The sequence below is a fragment of the Chlorocebus sabaeus genome, chromosome 21, assembly GCF_047675955.1.
Source record: "Chlorocebus sabaeus isolate Y175 chromosome 21, mChlSab1.0.hap1, whole genome shotgun sequence".
NCBI classification, from domain to species: domain Eukaryota; kingdom Metazoa; phylum Chordata; class Mammalia; order Primates; family Cercopithecidae; genus Chlorocebus; species Chlorocebus sabaeus.
Window position 1 is genome coordinate 96,543,171 of NC_132924.1, and position 24,286 is coordinate 96,567,456.

At 37.3% G+C, this 24,286-nt stretch overlaps 1 protein-coding gene across 8 annotated transcripts in view; it reads right to left on the minus strand.

Moving 5' to 3' along the window:
* The window catches only part of IQUB (IQ motif and ubiquitin domain containing), a 79,072-nt gene that overhangs the window by 12,221 nt on the left and 42,565 nt on the right, over window positions 1-24,286 (minus strand). For 6 of the 8 annotated variants that reach the window (XM_038004430.2, XM_073009315.1, XM_007982772.3 and 3 more), the window contains 3 exons: window positions 15,509-15,684; window positions 4,967-5,137; window positions 435-611 (listed from right to left, as the gene is read on the minus strand). In XM_038004430.2, the coding sequence (XP_037860358.2) occupies window positions 435-611; window positions 4,967-5,137; window positions 15,509-15,684 (524 nt within the window). The remainder of the gene's footprint in view (window positions 1-434; window positions 612-4,966; window positions 5,138-15,508; window positions 15,685-24,286) is intronic. The other 2 variants (XM_007982775.3, XM_073009316.1) reach the window with 2 other exon arrangements.

Genomic DNA, 24,286 nt, shown 5'->3' on the forward strand with positions numbered 1-24,286 from the left:
AAGGTGTAACATAGAATCTCAGAAAAAAACAATTTAACTCCCTGTGACGCCTCATGAAGGAGAAGAGATGAGAGTTGAGTCTTAGAAAATGAAGAGGAATTGGCTGGGTAAATAGTGAATGGTTCCAGGGGAAACCAATAGTATGTACAAAGCCATGGAGGTGTGAGAAATCATAATACATTCAGCATAATGCAATATTCAGTTGGAAAGTTGGTGAAGATATTAGGAAACAATTGAAAGTTGGAAATACACAGATGTTAAGTGAGTAAGTGTAGTTTACCAACATACAAAATAATCATTCAAAGGAGATACCACCAATAAGATGGTATTCCACATGAACTCCAAGGAAAGTGTTAAAGCAAAACTTGAATATACTTCAATTTACTATACCACATCTAAGGATTTTGAAAAAGGAATATAAAGAAGTAGAATACCTTAAGGTATTTTGCAACTTCAGGATTAAACAGAGGTGTTTTGATATAATGAAAAAAGAGTGTCGCAATTCTTTTTCTGAGTCCTTCAAGGTTATGATGTTTGACTCCTCTCATCATAAGGTCAACCTCTCTGTCAATCAATTCTAGAATTTCCTGAGTTAGTTTACATTCATGTTCCTACACAAAACACAAAAATATATGGTATAAAATTTTACAAATCACTAAGTTCATTTTCAAATTGCCACCGAAACAAACCAAAATCTACATTCCAAAAGAAATGAAACACTGCCAATAGGAATATAAATTGGCAAAACTAATTTGGAAAAAAATCGGTATATCCGACACACTAGAGTTAAATATATGCATAATCTATGACCCAGGAGTTCTACTCTTAGGTGCTTTAAAGAAATGTGCATGTAGAGCTCTACTGTTCATATTAACTGAAAATTAGAAACAGCCAATTGTCCATAAATAGATTACATTAATAAATTACAGCTTATTTATACAATAAATTATCTAATATATGGAAATAAGTGAACTATAGCTATAGTTCATTTTAAAAATTAATTTTACAAATTAATTTTAAGCAAAATACTGAAAGTACAAAATAACAGATATAGTACAATTCTGTCAAATAAAATTCAAGAATAAGCAACACTAAATCATATTATTTACATATTTATACAGAGGTGGTAAAACTACGAAGAAAAATCAAGAAAATGACTACCATGAAAGTCAGTATGATAGTTACTTCTAGGAGATGACAGGAGGAATTGGAAAAGAGGACACCAGAAACATTGGCAACATCCTGTTTAATATTTGTTAAACTGTACGTATATATTTTATTCACTTTTCTGCCTATTTATTACAGGTCACAATATTTTTTATAAAGTAATATAATATAAGTAATATAAATGAGTGTGGTTGGATGAAAAAGCCACAAGTAATAAAGTGATTAATGTAGAAGTATTTATTAGGTCCTCCAATTGCCCAAGGGAAAACTGGAAGATACACTGCTTGAATGAAGGAATCAGAAGATAAAGTCATTAATTGTAAAATAATGCTCTTGTACTACATGGTTGGTAAGGCTAATATGAGAGTCTGCATCAGTGGTCCTTTACCCTGGAGGCACTTTAGAAGGACCTCAGGGGGATTTTTAAAAATTTTAATATTGTCCTCATACCTGAGGAGCTAATTTAACTGCTCTAAAGTGGGGCCTAGATTTATACTCATTTATGCTCATATTCATTCATGCTGTCCCTCTTGCAGGCTCGCCAGGTGATTACAATATGCACTGAGGTTTAAAATTCACTGGTCTGTATTAGTAACTACTATCAAAATAACACCTATTATTTATTGAGGCCCCCCTCTTTGTAAGGCACTATATTAAGTTTTTATATTTATATATGTGTGTGTATATATATCTACATACATGTAGATACATACATACATATTCTCAAAGTAACTAATTTTACAAATGACAAAACTGATTTTCATAAGAAATATTAACTTATTTTAAGGTTGTGCAGCCATAAATGAAGAGTCAGAATTTGAGTTGTGCTTAAAGACTTTAACCCTCCATCAAAATATTTTCAAGTAAATGTATACATGAATATTTCATACTAAACATAGTAAGATATGCATGATTTGCCTTTTATGAGTCCATCCTTTGGACTTTTTATTACTGGTCCTAATTATGTCAGGATTTATATTGTATTCCCTGTGCACTCTCTTTTTGCCAATCTGGTCTTTTTACTGCCCTCTGTAAGTATCATGTTTATTTCCTACCTCTGGACCTATTGCTTCTCCCTCCCTACCTAGCTCTGTCTTTCAAGGTTGGTCACTATGCAAACATCTTTGAAAAGGTAGTCCAGAAAAAAGGCAGTCAATGCCTCTGCTGGTAAGAAATGCAAGATATCTATGGAGATCTCCCAGGAAGAACCATTTACCCAATTATTTAATGTGTTTTAAGAGTTTTGTGTGCCTTGGAGGACAGACACATAAACTCATCAACAGAAAGAGTGTTCTTTACAGTTAGGAGTAAAGAAACCTACACAGAATATCAAAATGTTATGCTTATGAAATTCTCAGGTTTGTAATCATGTAGCTCACTTAGATGGACCGAAATATGGCTGACAGTTTTCAGTTGTTATATATAGTGAACCACTGATTTTCACTACAATATCTATGCCTGTATGTTCTGGCAGTCTGGGCCATATTGATGACCAAAACAGACTGATCATGCAGTTATCTAATCCATTGCTTATGTATAAACTTTAGTTAATACAGATGATCACTCAGAAACAACCTATATTTCTGTGCTATACTGAACAAGCATCTGCCAAGTGTTTGATTAACTTGAGAACTCAAAAGCACAATTCAGAACCCAAATACTTTTTACCTGTATTGTCCACTTATTACATAAGCTTACATTAAATATTGAGCTTACATTATGGTCAGGATAAATTAAATAATGTAAATTATTTAATTTGGGCTATAAAACGCAAGAGCTATACCAATGGTCCTAATAACAGTAGGGTTTCCCCCTTTAATTAGAAATATAGAAAACATATTCATTGTAATGAAAGTTCGAGTGTGTTGCCCAGATCAGCCCTACTTCAGCACTGAAGGAGACTCTCAACGGCAAGTTGTGGTAGTTGACAGCCCTCCACTGAGCCTCTCTCTGAGAATTCCCTGTGCTGAAGAGAGCCATCTGGCCTAAAGATAGACAGTTACCATCAGCTGAAAACAAACTGCCTCATCTAAGGTCATGTTTCTTCTCAGGGACATCGTGAATCAAATGACTGCTGTGGCAGTATAAAGACCCATGATCCTGTGAGAGTCTGGGGTATGTGAAAACAAAAACTAAATCAAGTCTTGGCCCAGGTCCAGCTCATAATGAATCTACTGGGTTCAAAGGGCCACCCAGTATTCATTTCCCTAGTCCTTGAATATATAACTGGAATAGAATACTTGATAATTGGCACAGCCTCACTACCCTTGATTTCTTGACCTGTGGAGTAAGAGCTACCATGATGAGGAAAACCAAGTGGAAGCCCCTGAAACTGCCCTAGCCTGGGAACAGAGGAGGTGAAAGTAAAAATGGCCCCACTTACTACTTGGGAAATTTTTGCTTCCTGCCGTAACTCTGGACTATTTAAGTTTACAGGTCCTAATTCCGGGAGGAAAAATTCTTCTAATGTAAGACATAGTGCAAGTCCTATTAAACTCCAAGCTACAACTGATGCCTAAGCTCTGCAGGCCAAGAGACCTGTGGGCAAAGCAAGTGTTTCCTTAGTTATAGAGGTAACTGACTCTGATCTTCAAAAGCAATGGTGCAGTTATTACCCAATAGGGACAGAGAAGAATATGTTTGGCACCCAGGTAGTGGGCATTTCTTGGTATATCTTTGCCTGATTTTGACAGTAAATGGAAGTCTGGTAGCCTCAGCCTGAGAAAAGCAGAGTGACCTGTGGTTCAGACCTCTCAAGCTGCAAGTCACTCCAAAAAGTAGACCAACTGGACCAGTCAAGGTGCTAGTTCAGGAAGAAGGAAATCTAAAATAGATAGTAGAGGAAGGAAACAGTGAGCATCTCCTGTGGCCTTAAAGCCAATGACTACACTAGGGGCTGCAGTTTTTCTTATTAACCTTGCTTTGGGGCCTATCTAAATCTGGAGGAGCTAATCCTAAAACCTAAAACATGAAGTGGATCCAGGCAACAGTATGTGTATTCTCCCCATCCTGGTAGATTGTTGGCTGACAACTCTCAAGTGAGGCTCTTTCTGAGAACTGCTGTCTAATAAAGAAAGTTACCTCATCCAAAGTCATGCCCTTCTGGAGGCAGCCCATCCAATAAATGGTCAAAGTGGGAGTAAACTGTCCTGCCTCAATTCAGGACAACTCTGGATGGCCTTTAAAGTTTCAGAATTCCCCGTGACACTGGCTGAGTCATTGTTGAGAATCCACCACAATTTAATTTCTCTATCCTGCCAATTCTGATTTCTCTACTGCCTCACAGGAATTATCCCTGATAGCACTCTCCAACAAACTTCCTAAATATAAAACCCATCTCTGAGTTTGTTTTTTGTTTCTAGGGAAAATTTGATCTGTGACATCCACTAACCATGTTTTCATTAAAAGTAGGATTAGGAACACAAAATCAATAACTGACGAGAAAAAAGATAAAAATACAATGGAGCTGCTTTAAAACTGCTAAAAATCAATTTTTCACTGAAAAATGTCAAAATATGTAAATAATTGCTGTTTATGTAATTATTAATCTCATGCTATACTGCATATATTTTCATTCATTGTATAAACATATATTTACATTCATTATACAATATTTACATTTATTATGTATTATAACATATTTCAAGAACTTTTAGGTAAATATTAATGAATAAACCACAACCTTCCCAAATTATACCAAAACAATTCTTAATGTAAAACACTTTACTTGTTTTAGTACTTTATTAATTTTTTTTATTGATAGTGAACTCTACCCCAAACTAAGAGAAAGTTAACATACCTTTACAGTGTGTTTAAGAGTTAAGAGCACATCCAGCCTCTCATCTTGAGAGATATTTTTCAGCATAATGCACTTATAGATATTTTGCAGCTCTCTGGCTCTGATGGTGAACTGCGTATCCATCTCAATTGTTTTGCCATTAGGGGTTCTCCATATCTTTGGAGCTGAACACTTAAAAATAATATTATGTTTATAACTACCAGTTAATTAGAAACTACAAATAACAATTTTGCTCCTTCTACTAAAAGTCTACCTTAATATCATGTGCTTTATAACTAAAGTATAGCTAAAGCTTAAGAAAATTAATTTAAGAATTTATAGATCAGGCAAAAGTAAAATATTTTAGGAAAAAAACAAATATGAAAGAGTTATTCAGTGTGTAGAAGTTCATACACTTCTACAATATTCAGGATTTGCTACTAGTCTTTATGTTGAATTGTTTGAGAGATGTATGGAATTACTCCTTAACCCCCTGAGGACAATTATCTGCTTGGTTCAATTATATTGAGTGTATATAAATATGTCTTGATTCTGCCTTGCCAATTGAAGATAACTTTTGTAGAGTAATTATGACAATCTTCAATATATTTAGACCTAAAGATATACCAAAAAGGGACTCTGTGAGTTATGGTTTAATGTCCTATAAAAATACTTCTATAACAAGTTCAAAATTCTTCTCAAAGCAGATGTCCATAGTGAAAGAGCTATATTGCTATCTTAGCAGTGCTGGGCTGTGGTTCCTGCCTCCCTGATGCTGGCTAAGATTCTCACTTCCTATTTCCAAATCTGGCTTAGTGTCTCCCAACCTAGCCCACCTCCTAAATGAAGGGCCAAAAATGAAGTTCACTTGCCCTGAAGCTCATCTGAGGACTCCCAGGATAAGAATTCAGAGATTAGAGACAGGAGGTGAAATTAGTCCTCTATCGACTCAGGAAACACAGGATAATCTTTAATGATGGTACCTCTGTGTTTGCCACTGCTTCTGTTCCCTCTGACAGGGACATTCAGAGGAGATGCATTCATCCAGAAATTTCACAGTGAAAACTTACTCTCTATTAGCTCCTCTATTTTAGGGTACAAAGCTGCTCAGTTTCTTTCCCTAATGATAAATTTTCAGAAACAAGACTATGTTGATCATGACAACTCTTCAAATGTTGGATGTTTTTGTAAGTTAACTGTAGTTGCTCTGGTGTCCTTGTAGCCCAATTTATGCCGTACTTGCAACCATTTAAATCTTAGATGTGATCTAACATAAGGTTTAAATGGAAGCTCTATGTATTGGAACAGATCATCAGGAATGTGGACTAACCAAATAGAGACATTATATAAAACTGTATTAAAATGACAGCATCAGGAGGAAATTTTAGTTGTAACATCAATTTACATCTAATTTTTTACACTCACATTAGCTAAATCACATTGAGAACTGCAAAGCTACCTGGTAAAAACAACTATATTTGATATATTCTCAAAGCAATGGCATCATATTCAGAGCAAAGCCAAAATGAATGTTACTCAGAGGTAGGAATCTTCATTAGAAACTTTAGATTCTCAGCTCTAGTTTTAATCCAGTAAATGAGAAGCTGCAGCCCTACAATTAATTTATATTGTTACAGCATAAATTTAACATTAAATAATGTATTATTATCAGACTGATATAATTAAGATTGATTAAAAGCTTATAAGGAAATTAGCTCAATAATAAAATATTTTATCATTCAGTTATTATCACTTAGAAATAAAATAATTTTTAAATGCATTTAGCCTTATTTTGGGTAGGCCTCAGAGTGTTATTGAAGTTTGATGCTTATTTAAAGCTCTTTTAAAAAAGTTTTTAAAGGCTAGGTCTAAGTTTCATGTTGTAATATTCGAAAGTCTAACCAATGTCTTAATCTTTGCATATAATTTTCCTCAGGTTTGCTCTACTAAATGCAATTCCTTTTCTTCCAGTAATTTGGACACTTTTTGATCTGCAGGGTGGTAAATTATTTCATTTGTAATAATTCAAATATAATGACCTTTCTATGAAACGCCTACTTTACCTATCACATTGTATTTTTCAGTTGATAGACGGATTTAACTCTATCTTCCCCCCAGGTTTGTAACCCTAACAAATATAGCATAATGTGGTTAGATCTTGGTTTCCAAATATATTCTTCATCTAAGTCCTTTCCACTTTTCAATTTTGCACTTAAACCCTACCTCTTCCGTAAAGATTCCTCTAACTACTACGGTTTGAAACAATTATATCACTTGTACATGAAATCCTATTGTACTTGTAAAAACACACAAACAGAAGTATACAGTGTATCTATTTTAGACTAGAGGCAGTGAAATTTGGATCCAAATTGCTTTATAATTGTTTTATGTTTGCTAATTCCATTTCTCCCAAAAGAGTATGAGAAATAAATTTCTCAGCCAGGCACGGTGGCTCACACCTGTAATTTCAGCACTTTGGGAGGCCAAAGCGGGCAGATCACTTGAGGTCAGGAGTTCGGGACCAGCCTGGCCAACATGGTGATAACCCATCTCTACTAAAAACACAAAATTTAGCAGAGTGCGGTGGCACTCACCTGTAATCCCAGCTACTCGTGAGGCTGAGGCAGGAGAATTGCTTCAACCCAGAAGGTGGAAGTTGGAGTGAGCCAAGATTGCACCACTGCACTCCAGCCTGGGCAACAGTGAAAGACCCAGAAAGAATGAAGGAAAGGAAAGGGCAAGGGCAAGGGCAAAGGCAAGAGCAAGGGCAAAGGCAAAGGCAAGGAAAGGAAAGGAAAGAAGAAAGGAAGGAAAGACAGAAAGGAAAGAAAGAAAAGAAGGAAGGAAGGAAGGAAGGAAGGAAGGAAGGAAGGAAGGAAGGAAGGAAGGAAGGAAGGAAGGAAGGAAGGAAGGAAGGACAGAAAGGAAAGAAAGAAAAGAAGGAAGGAAGGAAGGAAGGAAGGAAGGAAGGAAGGAAGGAAGGAAGGAAGGACAGAAAGGAAAGAAAGAAAAGAAGGAAGGAAGGAAGGAAGGAAGGAAGGAAGGAAGGAAGGAAGGAAGGAAGGAAGGAAGGAAGGGAGAGAGAGAGGGAGGGAGGGAGGAAAGAAACTTTTCATATAGTTCTATATATCTCACAGTGTCTACAATACTCTTTCATTCATTCAACAAATATTTACTGTGTTTACTATACATTAATCAATGTATTAGGCACTGAGTAGATAAAATATTATCCTGGTTTCAAGAACTCTCAAATCTCATGGGATGGAAGGGTAAGAAAATAAGTAATTAGAAAAAAAGATGAGTACGCTTGATGACTGTAGATAAATAGGTAACTGTTGGTTGCTATGAAGCACTTACCTGGTAAAAAGAAAATATCTAAGATGGAATCTGAAGAATAACTAGGAGTTAGCCAGATTAAGGGGAACTGAGTGATACAATCAAAGAATCCTAGATTTGAAGTTCAAGTTCCCGAGAGTTGGCACTGAAAAATATTTAAACATCTGTTCAGCAAAGCTGTTTTTATACTTAGATGTATTTCTGCCAACACAGATAACTTGATCTTCAAGCCTAGGCTTTTTTGATTTCAGGGTTTAAGGTGTTTTCTACTCTGACACAGGAAAAATGTCAACTTTGCTTATTTTTCTTCCCTATTTCCTTTTTTCTTTGAAAGCTTTGGCTGTGATAAGAGATATACAACAATCATGTGCTTAAATTGCTTCAGAAAATAGGAGCATAATAAATTCCATTTAGCTGCCAACAAATGAGACAGCACAGAGCCTGGAAGAGAGAAACAGAAGAACAGCAGGAAGACACATTTCAGGGAAAGGAAGGTGGAGAAATAACAAGAACCTTGAGAGCAGCAGGCTTCCACAAAAAAGAAGAAATGACTGCACTAGGAGAGTAGGTATTTTCTTCCTCCTAAATTGATTCTCAAGCCCCTAAGGACACAAATTAAGAATAGCCTTAACTCCCCACAGAAGCTACTGTATAGTGATCAACTTTTCTTTTACACAGCACAGGGGTTTTGCTCAGCTATAGCAGCGCCCTTACTTCATGCAGTGTTCAGAAAGAGGCAGTGGCATTTTCCTGCCCCACTAACTGTTAGCTACCTGGGTATGGAGAAAAAGCATTGAAAAGACACAGCTAATGTGGATTGCAGTTTTTTAAGCCTGTGATTGTGAATAGTGTACAAATCAACGGGCATCAAATAAATAAATGGCCTTGACTCAAGGAAAAATATCTTACAGAAATTCAAATGGTCTCTTCACACAGTTTGGGTAAATAACACTCAAAGATATATTAGAAACCAGCTGATAATTTTTGATTCAAACTTCTTAACCTGAATTTCTTCACCTCTGTCAAGCTCTCTGAGTTTGTTTTTTCGTTTTTTGCTTTTCTGACGGAGTCTCACTCTGTTGCCCAGGCTGGAGTGCAATGGTGCAATCTCGGCTCACTGCAGCTTCCACCTCCCAGGTTCAAGTGATTCTCCTGCCTCAGCCTCCCAAGTAGCTGGGATTACAGGCACCCACCACAATGCCTGGGTAATTTTTTTTTTTTGTATTTTTAGTAGAGACGTGGTTTCACCATGTTGGTTGGGCTGGTCTCAAACTCCTGACCTTGTGATCCACCTGCCTCGGCCTCCCAAAGTTCTGGGCGTGAGCCACCATGCCCAGCCAAGTTTTTAATATTTGATACCCTGTGGAAGTCAATGCTTGGTAGGTTAAAATTACTAATTATATAATGCTTTAAAAAATCTTTAGAGTTAGCCTTATTATTTATACTAAGAATGAGGACTTAGTATACAGTCTATTGTAATCTATTAGTTCAATGCTTTGACTGGACAAATTTAAGACTGTATCACTCATTATTCAGAGATATTCTGTGTTCAGAACAAAAGAATTACAAATAAAATATTGGTTCAATACACCACACAGTATTTGGACTCAAAAAAGTAAAACTGAAACTAAAATATAAAATTGTATTCTCCAAAGTTATTTCCAAATTGAAGGAAAGTAAATGTTTCTCTGGATGTATCTGTATATTGTGGTGTTAAATGTAGAACTTCAAATTCACATATGGCACTAGTTGTTTGTTAATTTTGACATGCAAAAAAACTCTGGCCTTGTCTACTTTCAGGGATTAATTATAAGCTATCTTTTCTTAAAAATCAAAAACTTCAGAATAATAAGTTACTTCATTCAAGTTTTATGAAATCAACACTGACTCCTCCTGAATATTAGAGATAATACTAGGCTTGGAGTGGGGGAGGTTGACAAGCGTAGAGAAAAATAGACATTTTATAAGTATTCACATCAGAAGAATAAAATTTATCTTGTCTTCTTAGTATAGCATCATATAAAAAAAAGGTGATTTAAATGATTCTGAATTAGAGTAGCAGTGAGTTTTTAATTTACTATAGCAGGCTAAAAGTAGGCCAGAAATCACTGTTAGTCAATATTTTTAAACACTGGACTAATTAGGCTATGTGAACTGACTGGGAGTTGTCATCAAGTGTAACTGATCCATATTGTGGTGTGTTCTTCCTGTCCTAATACAAGTCTTTAGTCAAAACTGAAAGAAAATCCCATTGTATCAACTAAAATGTCAGTTTCCTTCAAATTTAGCCTGGAGATTGATGAGATTAACTGGTTTATCAGCTGGGGTAACTGTGGGTTTAGAACTCCAATTCTAAACCATGTCACCTACAAAACGCCTTTGCCTTGATTTCTACAAATTCTTGTGGCTACCTTCATCCTTCCCTCAATTCTCTGCCTTTCACCTTTGTGTGTTACCCTGTATCCATCTGGACATGGAGCCTAGCTTATTTATCTGGTTTCCTCTCCCTTTCCAAAAATAAGATTATGTTGCATTTAATATTTCCTTTATTTAGTCATATAACTAAAGAAGTCACAAAAAGTCACACTGTACACCCACTGCCTTCCAACTGCCTCCTCACTTTACCTTATCTATTTCCCTCTAGGACAACTCTTGAAAACCTCCATTTTCCTGGAATAGAACAATTCTTCCTGTACTCAGGATCCTTCAGGGTCTCAAATTCCACCCCAATAGCTTATCAAAGTATTTACAAAAAAACAAAAACAAAAAATAGATCTTCCTTCCTCCTAGGAATTCTGGTAAACAGAATTTTAAAATTTCTCTATTTCACTCTTTTTTTCTTCTTTTTGGTGAGGTTTACATGAAAACCTTCTTAGAGTGCCACACCTCATGAGAAAGGGTAGTGGTCATCAACTGCCTCTGGAATCACTTTTCTATGTTGGGTCTTGATCCATTTATGGATACTCCATAATTTCAAAAAGCTTAGTTAAATGTTTACAGACAATGCTAGACATGGGGCCTGGGGTAGGGAATGTTCTGGGTATAAAGAAGAATGGACACTGGGTAAGTATATACAACAATAGAATTTTAAATAGTTTGCAGGAAATAGAAAACAGTATGATGGCACTAGTGGGAAAATTTGGCAGAAGGCTCAGCATCAAGTAAAGAAAGGTGACACCCATCTTCCTTGTCCACGGACACTCAGAGGCTTCCATCTCCTTCGAACATTCGTGTTGCCCTGTGGCCCATACTCTCTTCTCTGGTGAGGTTAACAATTAGGTATCCCAGTGATAAAGCAGGATGCAGATAAAGCAACTTGCTAAATAAATAAGTTTATTTCGAAAGATGACTCTGGAGAAGTATGAATATTATAGCTTTCCTAAAATAAATTCATCTTTCCTAGAATTAAGATATTTAAGCATTTTAAATGACAGTATCTACATTACATAATTTCTTGATGACAGTTGGAATACAAAATTATACAACCACTATTTGTGTCCCTTATTCTTCCTTCCTACCTTCTTCCACAAACATTTATTGACACTGTAGTAAGAACTGTGCTAAGATACGAGGATACAGAGATAAATGACAACTCTTTCCTTTAAAGGTTCAAAATCTAGAAAGGATTCAGGCATGTAGATACAATAAAGACTGCACACTATGTACAAAGACAGAGATGACACAGTCTCATGAGAGCATATACTACAGGCTAAAGTAGGTGGACCAGCATTTGCTTTCTGAAAAAAGAGGCATCTGAGCTTGTTTTACAGGAGCTAGCTACTAAGGAAGGAAGGAAAGGATGTTCCATGTAAAGGCACCCAATGCAAAAGGATCGAGAGCACCTGGTCTTTCTGGGGATATGCAAGTAATTGAGCATGGCTGAAGCAGTATGGGTAGAGTATGCAGGGAGAAATGGCGGTGATGCAACAGTGAAATAAGTGAGGTTTGCAAATACAAAAATCCTTGTTCCCTAAGGGCAGTGAGGAAGGACAGGGTCAGAGTTCTGTTTAGTGAGGCCACGTTGGCAGTGATGTAGATAATGGAGGAGAGAACTGAGAAGTGAAACTGGAGGCAGCAGCTCAATTTGGAAACATAAACGAATCCAGATGAGAAGAAAATCCAGATTCAATTAAGTCAGGGTCAAGTTCATGCACACAAGATAAGTCAAGACCTGTCTCATGACATCCTCCCAGGGGAGATAGGAAGGCCTATTTGATATATGCAGGCTCATCAGGACCCCAGGGCAGAGCCTTTTCCCTACAGGCAATGGTAGTGGGTTTGGAAAGGAAGAAGTAAAGAATTAAAGAGGTATTAGGAATCCAACTTACAAGGGATGTGAAGGACCTCTTTAAGGAGAACTACAACCACTGCTCAATGAAATAAAAGAGGACACAAACAAATGGAAGAACATGCCATGCTCATGGATAGGAAGAATCAATATCGTGAAAATGGCCACACTACCCAAGGTAATTTATAGATTCAATGCCATCCCCATCAAGTTACCAATAACTTTCTTCACAGAATTGGAAAAAACTACTTTAAAGTTCATATGGAACCAAAAAATAGCCCCCATTACCAAGATAATCCTAAGCAAAGAGAACAAAGCTGGAAGAATCATGCTACCTGACTTCAAACTATACAAGGCTACAGTAACCAAAACAGCATGCTACTGGTACCAAAACAGAGATATAGACCAATGGAACAGAACAGAGGCCTCAGAAATAACACCATACATCTAAGACCATCTGATCTTTGACAAACCTGACAAAACCAAGAAATGGGGAAAGGATTCCCTATTTAATAACTGGTGCTGGGAAAACTAGCTAGCCATATCTAGAAAGCTGAATCTGAATCCCTTCCTTACACACTTTATAGAAAAATTAATTCAAGATGGATTAAAGTCTTAAATGTTAGACCTAAAACCATAAAAACCCTAGAAGAAAATCTAGGCAATACCATTCAGGACATAGGCATGGGCAAGGACTTCATGACTAAAACACCAAAAGCAATGGCAATAAAAGTCAAAATAGGCAAATGGGATCTAATTAAACTAAAGAGCTTCTGTACAGCAAAAGAAACTACCATCAGGGTAAACAGGCAACTTGCAGAATGGAAGAAAATTTTTGCAATGTACCCATTTGACAAAGGGTTAATATCCAGAATCTACAAAGAACTTAACCAAATTTACAAGAAAAAACCCCATCAAAAAGTGGGTGAAGGATGTGAACACACACTTCTCAAAAGAAGACATTTATGCAGTTAACAGACACATGAAAAAATGCTCATCATCACTCACCATCAGAGAAATGCAAATCAAAACCACAATGAAATACCATCTCACACCAGTTAAAATGGCGATCATTAAAAAGTCAGGAAACAACAGATGCTGGAGAGGATGTGGAGAAGTAGGAACGCTTTTACACTGTTGGTGGGAGTGTAAACAAGTTCAACCTTCATGGAAGACAGTGTGGCGGTTCCTCAAGGATCTGGAACTAGAAATACCATTTGACTTAGCGATCCCATTACTGGGTATATACCCAAAGGATTATAAATCATGCTACTATAAAGACACATGCACACATGTTTATTGCGGCACTGTTCACAATAGCAAAAACTTGGAACCAACCCATTATGTCCATCAATGATAGACTGGATTAAGAAAATGTGGCATATATACACTATGGAATACTATGCAGCCATAAAAAAGGATAAGTTCATGTCCTTTGCAGGGATGAAGCTGGAAACCATCATTCTGAGCAAACTATCACAAGGACAGAAAACCAAACACTGCAAATTCTCACTTACAGGTGGGAACTGAACAATGAGAACACTTGGACAGAGGGTGGGGAACATCACACACAGGGGCCTGCCATGAGGTGGGAAGCAGGGGGAGGGATAGCATTAGGAGATACACCTAATGTAAATGACGAGTTAATGGGTGCAGCAAACCAACCTGGCACATGTATACCTATGTAACAAACCTGCACGTTGTGCACATGTACCCTAGAACTTAAAGTATAATAAAAAAAAGGAACAATGTATGCTAAAGCAGAGTACTTAGTAAGTGCTCAAAATCACTATTAATTGACCAAGGATTAAAAAAAGAATTAAGGAGGTATTAAACAATAGAATAAACAGGTTGGTGGCTAGATGGAGAAGTCAAAAATAATACCCAGGTTTCTGTCTGGAGCAACTGAGTAGATGATGAAATTTCATACAGATAGGTTATATGAGGCAGAACAAGATTAGTTTACAGGTGAGGGGGCAAGGGATAGTAAGGTGATATGACTTAGGGTTCATCATGTCTCCTTGAAGTGTAATATTGGGATATCCAAAGAGCAGTGACAGTAGGCCATTGGATATATGATGTGGAAGCTCCTTAAAGAGATCTGGCATGGACCTATAGGGAGTTCTGGGATGCAGGTAGTAGTTAAAGGCACAGATAAACTGAGATCAAATAAAGGAGTGAATAAGATGAGAAGAGGGCATTTAGAATATCAAAACTATGGTTTTTAAGAACAAATGTCCTCAAATAATAAGAACCATAGAAATAGAAGCACTACAGGCTAACATCTTAGAGAAATACACCCCTTTTCTTCTGTAGCTGAATTGGCTTTAAATTATTTGGAAAGACCAGGTTTACAAAAGAAAATTGGTCACTGTGGAAACAGGCTATTCAATATCAAACAGGCAGTTTGACCACAAAAGTGGTAATTACTTTCGTTTTTTCCTTAATTATACGTTTTCGTGGTTTTCAATAATCATATATTCTTTCTGTCAGAAATTTGAAGTCAGTTAATGATGTGAGCCAAAGCAAAAATAGCTATTTCTCCCAGGTTGCTTACCATCAGAGCACCCCAGACCTAGATGTTTTGTGACTTTAATACTCTGCATTTTATCACAGTATACAACTTATCTAATTTATATAGCCAATCTAAATCTAAATGAACAGAGTCACAAGAAATGTGTCTCCATCTTTTGCTTCATGGCCAATCTCCTTAATTAAGAATGTATGGATTTCATATTACCTATCAATTTTTACCCTAGGCTATTAAAATCTAAAGCTATACCAGAAAAAAATATATATCACATTTTAAGAAATATGTCATCAAAATCCTAAACAAAATTCATGTAAATTCTTGTAATCTAAGTCTTTCGTCTGGTACATTATTCTACATTTTAAAATTCAGAATACATTCATATTTAAACAGTAGTTACTTCACTAACCTTATCCAAAAAAGCTTGTATTGCTGCTTCCTGATTCGCCATATAAGCAATGTATCTATGTCTCCCAATAGAAGCAATTATCTGAGTCTCTTTTTCCAGAAGTTCACACAGAGCAGCTTTCCTTTCAGCTCCAGTGAAAGATTGGTTAATACGTTTAAGTTCTTCTTGCCGCCAGACTAGAGGAATAACACAATAGACTCTTGAGTTTTTAAAATCCTACTTTTTTATGATCACATCCTGATGAGGAGTACTTTATTTTTACATCAATTTAAACAAAAGTATACACGGATAGAATCATTTATATTGTATACCTGATGTATGAAAAAAAGTGACAAAATGGAAGCCGAGAGACTTAATAAAAGTAGAGTCAAACAAACAGAAGCCAAAGGGAAACAGTACAGATGATGTCAAATTATGTCTCCAAGTGAGCTTTCATACTGCCTAGCATTGACAAAAATATGACTTGGACTTTGTGGCAGCCATGAGCGTGCACTGTTCACATCTCCCTTCAAGAGAGTACCTGTCACAAATGGTAAAGGTAATTGAAAGTTCCAACTACAGCATTTCAGATCTGCTGCCTTGTTGAAGCTGAGGTCACATTCTGCCTACAAAGTTCTCATCAATGACCAAGCACCATGTGGGAGTCAGAACCAGGCTGTATCTGCCCAACAATGGACTTTTCTGTGGTCAATCATATCAGAGCCAATTGTTGGGCTGGCTTAGCATTCCTTAGAGCTAAGACTCTCCATACCCCATCTTCTTTCCTTCCCTCTCTCAATTGATGAGGTGTCAAATCTCATCTCAAACTGAAGATTTCCTTTTCCTTCCTCTGCTCCCTTTCCTCTTTATCTTTCACTTCCAATTACATCCTGGTGTCTGCTTCCCCAAGGACCCAAGTTGATATAGTTTTATGTAGAAGTGTTGATATCAGTCATTTCCTTCATTCACTTAGGCACCATTTTCCATTTAGTTACAAAACTCTAAATTATAGTCACAAACGTTATAAAGTAATTGCATTTACTGTTTACTCAAACTAATGTATTATGTTATCATAATGTTTATGGTATTTTAAAGCCCTGGTTACTATCAATAAAAAATGTGCTGCCAAAACTTAAATAAATCAAAATTTCCGAGCTCAGATGCATGCATTTTACCAAATTTTCATTTAATTTTTACATATACTAAATTTGGAGAAGAAAACTCTTTTGTATCCCACAATTCAAAAATGTCAACCTTATTTACATTAACAAAAGAATAGAGTTGGAAAGAACTTGAGAAATTAAATTGTTCAACCCCACGTTTAAGAAAGGATCCTTCTCTGAACAGCTTGAACAGGTCTAATTGGCCCACCCTGGTTCTAATACTAGCTTGTGAGGCAACACTGCGTCAGGTTGTTTCTTGGGCCACATGGTACTCCTTTAGGTATGTGAAGGGAGCAATCACCCCTCATTTATGTTTTATCTTCTCTAGACATAAATATTTCTATTTCTTCAATTGTGCATCATTTGACTCATTTTCTGTCCATGTAAGTCAAGCTCCTCTGATTTATCATAGTACCTCTTAAAATATGGCATACCAAATTTCTGACAAGATAGAAGCTTCTACACAAAATTCTACCTCCCCTCTCCTATGTCACTGCTAAAAAGATAAAAGAAATATGAAAGACGGGAGAAATGAGAGAGACCTGAATCAGTACTAAAAAATCTGAAAGGAATTTATCCCTATGTAAGAAACCCTGGGGAATTTCGAAAAGATATAGTGTAGATACTCCAAATAAATGAAAGACTGTCAAAAAAGCACATAAATGTTGTTATCCAAACTTCTGCTTTCTCATTTCAGAAAGTGAACATTGTAGCAGAAGATGGGAAACCCCAACTTAAGCAACTTGGAACTAGAGAAAAGAGCAGCTTATCGAGCTATTTGACAGTTTACCGTGCTTTAAGAAAATCTTTGAGAAACTTTCAGAAGAATGCCTAACATTTCAAGTCACTGCAGAAGATAATAACAACTATGAGTTTATGCAAAAAAAAAAAAAAAATTTTAAATGGTACAGAAAGCAAGAAGAGAGAAGCAAAAAAAAAAAAAAAAAAGCATAAGTTATGTTTAAAATATGAAATGATTATACAGATATTTTTCTGTTGAAAATAAGATAATTTTGCAAAATTCTAGGGACATGATGTTTTCAGAGGAGACACTGGAAAAAAACTGACACCAAAGGTGAAATTTAAAAGGTTAGCAGAGGGGGCACGCCCAAGATGGCCGAATAGGAACAGCTCTAGCCTCTAGCTCCCAGTGTGAGCAACAAAGAAGATAGGTGATTTCTGCATTTTCAACTGAGGTACCAGGTTCGTCTCACTGGGGCGTGCTGGATAGTTGGCACTGGTCCCCGGGTGCAGCCTGACCAGTGAGAGCTGAAGCAGGGCGAGGCATCGCCTTACCTGGGGAGCGCAAGGGCAAAGGGAATTCCTTTTCCTAGCCAAAGGAAATTGAGACACACAACACCTGGAAAATCGGGTAACTCCCACCCTAATACTGCGCTTTACCAAGGGTCTTAGCAAAGAGCACACCAGATTATATCCCACACCTGGAGGGTCCCATGCCCACAGAGCCTCCCTCATTGCTAGCACAGCAGTCTGAGATCTAACTGCAAGATGGCAGCGAGGCTGGGGGAGGGGCGCCTGCCATTGTTGAGGTTTAAGTAGGTAAACAAAGCGGCTGGGAAGTTCAAATTGGGGGGAGCCCACCACAGCTCAAGGAGGCCTGCCTGCCTCTGTAGACTCCACCTCTGGGGACAGGGCATAGCTAAACAAAAAGCAGCAGAAACCTCAGAAGAGGTAAATGTCCCTGTCTGACAGCATTGAAAAGACCAGTGGATCCCCCAGCATGGAGGTTGAGATCTGAGAACGGACAGACTGCCTGCTCAAGTGGGTCCCTGACCCCTGAGTGGCCTAACTGGGAGACATCCCCCACTAGGTGCAGACTAATACCTCACACCTCACACAGCTGGGTACACCCCTGAGATGAAGCTTCCAGAGCAAGAATCAGACAGCAACACTTGCTGTTCAGCAGTATTCTATCTTCTGCAGCCTCTGCTACTGATACCCAGGCAAACAGGGTCTGGAGTGGATCTCAAGCAAACTCCAACAGACCTGCAGCTGAGGGTCCTGACTGTTAGAAGGAAAACTAACAAACAGAAAGGACACCCACACCAAAACCCCATCGGTACGTCACCATCATCAAAGACTTAAAGGCAGATAAAACCACAAAGACAGGGAAAAAGCAGGGCAGAAAAGCTGGAAATTCAAAACATCAGAGCACATCTCCCCCTCATAAGGAATGCAGCTCATCGCCAGCAATGGAACAAAGCTGGATGGAGAATGACTTTGACAAGTTGAGAGAAGAAGGCTTCAGCTAATCAAACTTCTCAGAGCTAAAGGAGGAACTATGTAACCAGTGCAAAGAAACTAAAAACCTTGAAAAAACATTTGACAAATGGCTAACTAGAATAACCAATGTAGAGAAGTCCTTAAAAGAACTGATAGAGATGAAAACCATAACATGAGAACGACGTGACAAATGCACAAGCTTCAGTAACCGACTCGATCAACTGGAAGAAACAGTATCAGTGATTGAAGATCAAATGAATGAAATGAAGCAAGAAGAGAAGTGTAGAGATAAAAGAGTAAAAAAGAAATGAACAAAGCCTCCAAGAAATATGGGATTATGTGAAAAGACCAAATCTACGTCTGATTGGTGCGTCTGAGAGTGACGGGGAAAATGGAACCAAGTTGGAAAACACTCCGCAGGATATCATCCAGGAGAACTTCCCCAACCTAGTAGGGCAGGCCAACATTCAAATTCAGGAAATACAGAGAACCCCACAAAGATACTCCTCGAGAAGAGCAACTCCAAGACACATAATTGTCAGCTTCACCAAAGTTGAAATGAAGGAAAAAACGTTAAGGGCAGCCAGAGAGAAAGGTCGGGTTACACACAAAGAAAAGCTCACCAGACTAACAGCAGATCTCTCGGCAGAAACTCTCCAAGCCAGAAGAGAATGGAGGCCAATATTCAACATTCTTAAAGAAAATAATTTTCAACCCAGAATTTCATATCCAGCCAAACTAAGTTTCATAAGTGAAGGAGAAATAAAACCCTTTACAGACAAGCAAATGCTTAAAGATTTTGTCACCACCAGGCCTGCCCTACAAGAGATCCTGAAGGAAGCAAAAAACATGGAAAGGAACAACAGATACCAGCCACTGCAAAAACAAGCTAAAATGTAAAGGTCATCGATGCTAGGAAGAAACTGTATCAACTAACGAGCAAAATAAGCAGCTAATATCATAATGACAGGATCAAGTTCATACATAACAATATAAACCTTAAATGTAAATGGACTAAACGGTTCAATTAAAAGACACAGACTGGCAAATTGGATAAAGAGTCAAGACCCATCAGTTTGTTGTATTCAGGAGACCCATCTCACATGCAGAGACACATATAGGCTCAAAATAAAGGGATGGAGGAAGATCTACCAGGCAAATGGAAAACAGAAAAAAGCAGGGGTTGCAATCCTAGTCTCTGATAAAACAGACTTTAAACCATCAAAGATCAAATGAGACAAAGAAGGCCATTACCTAATGGTAAAGGGATCAATTCATCAGGAAGAGCTAACTATCCTAAATATATATATGTACCCAATACAGGAGCACCCAGATTCATAAAGCAAGTCCTTAGAGACTTACAAAGAGACTTAGACTCCCATACAATAATAATGGGAGACCTTAACACCCCACTGTCAACATTAGACAGATCAACGAGACAGAAAGCTAACAAGGATATCCAGGAATTGAACTCAACTCTGCACCAAGTGGACCTAATAGACATCAACAGAACTCCCCACCCCAAATCAACAGAATATACATTCTTCTTAGCACCACATTGCACTTATTCCAAAACTGACCACATAGTTGCAATAAAGCACTCCTCAGCAAATGTAAAAGAACAGAAATTGTAACAAACTGTCTCTCAGACCACACTGCAGTCAAACTAGAACTCAGGACTAAGAAACTCAATCAAAACCACTCAACTACATGGAAACTGAACAACCTGCTCCTGAATGATTACTGGGTACACAACAAAATGAAGGGAGAAATAAAGATGTTCTTTGAAACCAATGAGAACAAAGATACAACATATCACAATCTCTAGGACACATTTAAAGCAATGTGTAGAGGGAAATTTATAGCACTAAATGCCCACAAGAGAAAGCAGGAAAGATCTAAAACTGACACCCAAACATCACAATTAAAAGAACTAGGGAAGCAAGAGCAAACACATTCAAAAGCTAGCAGAAAACAAGAAATAAGATCAGAGCAGAACTAAAGGAGAAAGAGACACAAAAAACCCTCCAAAAAAATCAATGAATCCAGGAGCTGGTTTTTTGAAAAGATCAACAAAATTGATAGACCACTAGCAAGACTAATAAAGAAGAAAAGAGAGAAGAATCAAATAGATGCAATAAAAACTGATAAAGGGGATATCACCATCGACCCCACAGAAATACAAACTACCATCAGAGAATACTATAAACACCTCTATGCAAATAAACTAGAAAACCTAGAAGAAATTGATAATTCCCTGGACACTTACACTCTCCCAAGACTACACCAGGAAGAAGCTGAATCCCTGAATAGACCAATAGCAGGCTCTGAAATTGAGGCAATAATTAATAGCCTACCAACCAAAAAAAGTCCAGGACCAGACGGATTTGCAGCCGAATTCTGCCAGAGTTACAAGAAGTTGGTACCATTCCTTCTGAAACTATTCCAATCAATAGAAAAAGAGGGAATCCTCCTTAACTCATTTTATGAGGCCAACATCATCCTGATACCAAAGCCTGGCAGAGACACAACAAAAAAATAATTTTAGACCAATATCCCTGATGAACATCGATGCAAAAATCCTCAATAAAATACTGGCAAACCGAATCCAGCAGCACATCAAAAAGCTTATCCACCATGATCAAGTGGGCTTCAACCCTGGGATGCAAGGCTGGTTCAACATACGCAAATCAATAAACGTAATCCAGCATATAAACAGAACCAAAGACAAAAACCATATGATCATCTCAATAGATGCAGAAAAGGCCTTTGACAAAATTCAACAGCCCTTAATGCTAAAAACTCTCAATAAATTCGGTATTGATGGAAAGTATCTCAAAATAATAAGAGCTATTTATGACAAACCCACAGACAATATCATACTGAATGGGCAAAAACTGGAAGCATTCCCTTTGAAAACTGGCACAAGACAAGGATGCCCTCTCTCACCACTCCTATTCAATATAGTGGTGGAAGTTCTGGCTACGGCAATCAGGCAAGAGAAAGAGACAAAGGGTATTCAGTTAGGAAAAGAAGAAGTCAAATTGTCCCTGTTTGCAGATGACATGATTGTATATTTAGAAAACCCCATCATCTCAGCCCAAAATCTCCTTAAGCTGATAAGAAACTTCAGCAAAGTCTCAGGATACAAAATTAACGTGCAAAAATCACAAGCATTCTTATACACCAGTAACAGACAAACAGAGAGTCAAATCATGAATGAACTCCCATTCACAATAGCTTCAAAGAGAATAAAATACCTAGGAATCCAACTTACAAGGGATGTAAAGGACCTCTTCCAGGAGAACGACAAACCACTGCTCAGTGAAATAAAAGAGGACACAAACAAATGGAAGAACATACCATGCTCATGGATAGGAAGAATCCATATCGTGAAAATGGCCATACTGCCCAAGGTAATTTATAGATTCAATGCCATCCCCATTAAGCTACAAATGACTTTCTTCACAGAATTGGAAAAAACTGCTTTAAAGTTCATATGGAACCAAGAAAGACCCCGCATTGCCAAGGCTACAGTAACCAAAACAGCACGGTCCTGGTACCAAAACAGAGATATAGACCAATGGAACAGAACAGAGCACTCAGAAACAATAACACATCTACAGCCATCTGATCTTTGACAAACCTGACAAAAACAAGAAATGGGGAAAGGATTCGCTATTTAATAAATGGTGCTGAGAAAATTGGCTAGCCATAAGTAGAAAGCTGAAACTGGATCCTTTCCTTACTCCTTATACGAAAATTAATTCAAGATGGCTTAGAGACTTAAATGTTAGACCTAAAACCATAAAATCCTTAGAAGAAAACCTAGGTAATACCATTCATGACATAGGCATGGGCAAGGACTTCATGTCTAAAACACCAAAAGCAATGGCAACAAAAGCCAAAATTGACAAATGGGATCTAATTAAACTAAAGAGCTTCTGCACAGCAAAAGAAACTACCATCAGAGTGAACAGGCAACCTACAGAATGGGAGAAAATTTTTGCAATCTACTCATCTGACAAAGGGCTAATATCCAGAACCTATAAAGAACTCAATCAAATTTACAAGAAAAAAACAACCCCATCAAAAAGTGGGCAACAGACAGGAACAGATACTTTCAAAAGAAGACATTCATACAGCCAACAGACACATGAAAAAATGCTCATCATCACTCACCATCAGAGAAATGCAAATCAAAACCACAATGAGATACCATCTCACACCAGTTAGAATGGCAATCATTAAAAAATCAGGAAACAACAGGTGCTGGAGAGGATGTGGAGAAAAAGGAACACTTTTACACTGTTGGTGGGACTGTAAACTAGTTCAACCATTGTGGAAAACAGTGTGGCGATTCCTCAAGGATCTAGAACTAGAAATACCGTATGACCCAGCCATCCCATTACTGGGTATATAAAGGATTATAAGTCATGCTGCTATAAAGACACACGCACACGTATGTTTATTGTGGCACTATTCACAATAGCAAAGACTTGGAATCAACCCAAACGTCCATCAGTGACAGACTGGATTAAGAAAATGTGGCACATATACACCATGGAATACTATGCAGCCATAAAAAAGGATGAGTTCGTGTCCTTTGTAGGGACATGGATGCAGCTGAGAAACCATCATTCTCAGCAAACTACCACAAGAACAGAAAACTAAATACCACATGTTCTCACTCATAGGTGGGAATTGAACAATGAGATCACTTAGACACAGAAGGGGAACATCACACACTGGGTTCTATTGTGGGGAGGGGGGAGGAGGGAGGGATAGCATTAGGAGATATACCTAATGTAAATGACAAGTTGATGGGTGCAGCACACCAACATGGCACATGTACACATATGTAACAAACCTGCACATTGTGCACATGTACCCTAGAACTTAAAGTATAAAAAAAAGAAAAAAAGGTTAGCAGATATGAACAAAAAAGAAAGCAGAAGTAGCAATATTAAAACATAAAACTGGGGGTAGAACCTCAAAATTCAGGTCTTTTAGGTAGAAGGTGATTTTATGATGAAACATGACTGTCATGAATGTTTATACAGGAAATCATATACCATCAAGTATGTTTTTAAAAAATTCTATCAATTATCAACAGAATGTTGGGGAGTATATTTTATATAATTAAAAAATAGATAAAATACAAATGCATTAATCTATGACAGAACCAAGTAAAAAAATTAAAAGCATAAAATATTTGAACAATGATTTTTAAAAATTAAATTGTCATACATCAAGCTCTGAACACCAGAAGCTGAAAATGTAACCTCATTTTCCAAGTTTAATAAACCATTTATATAGATGTATCATATTGTAGTAGAAATCAGAAATGTTACAAACTACATTTTTGCCACAGAACAATTAAACTAGAATA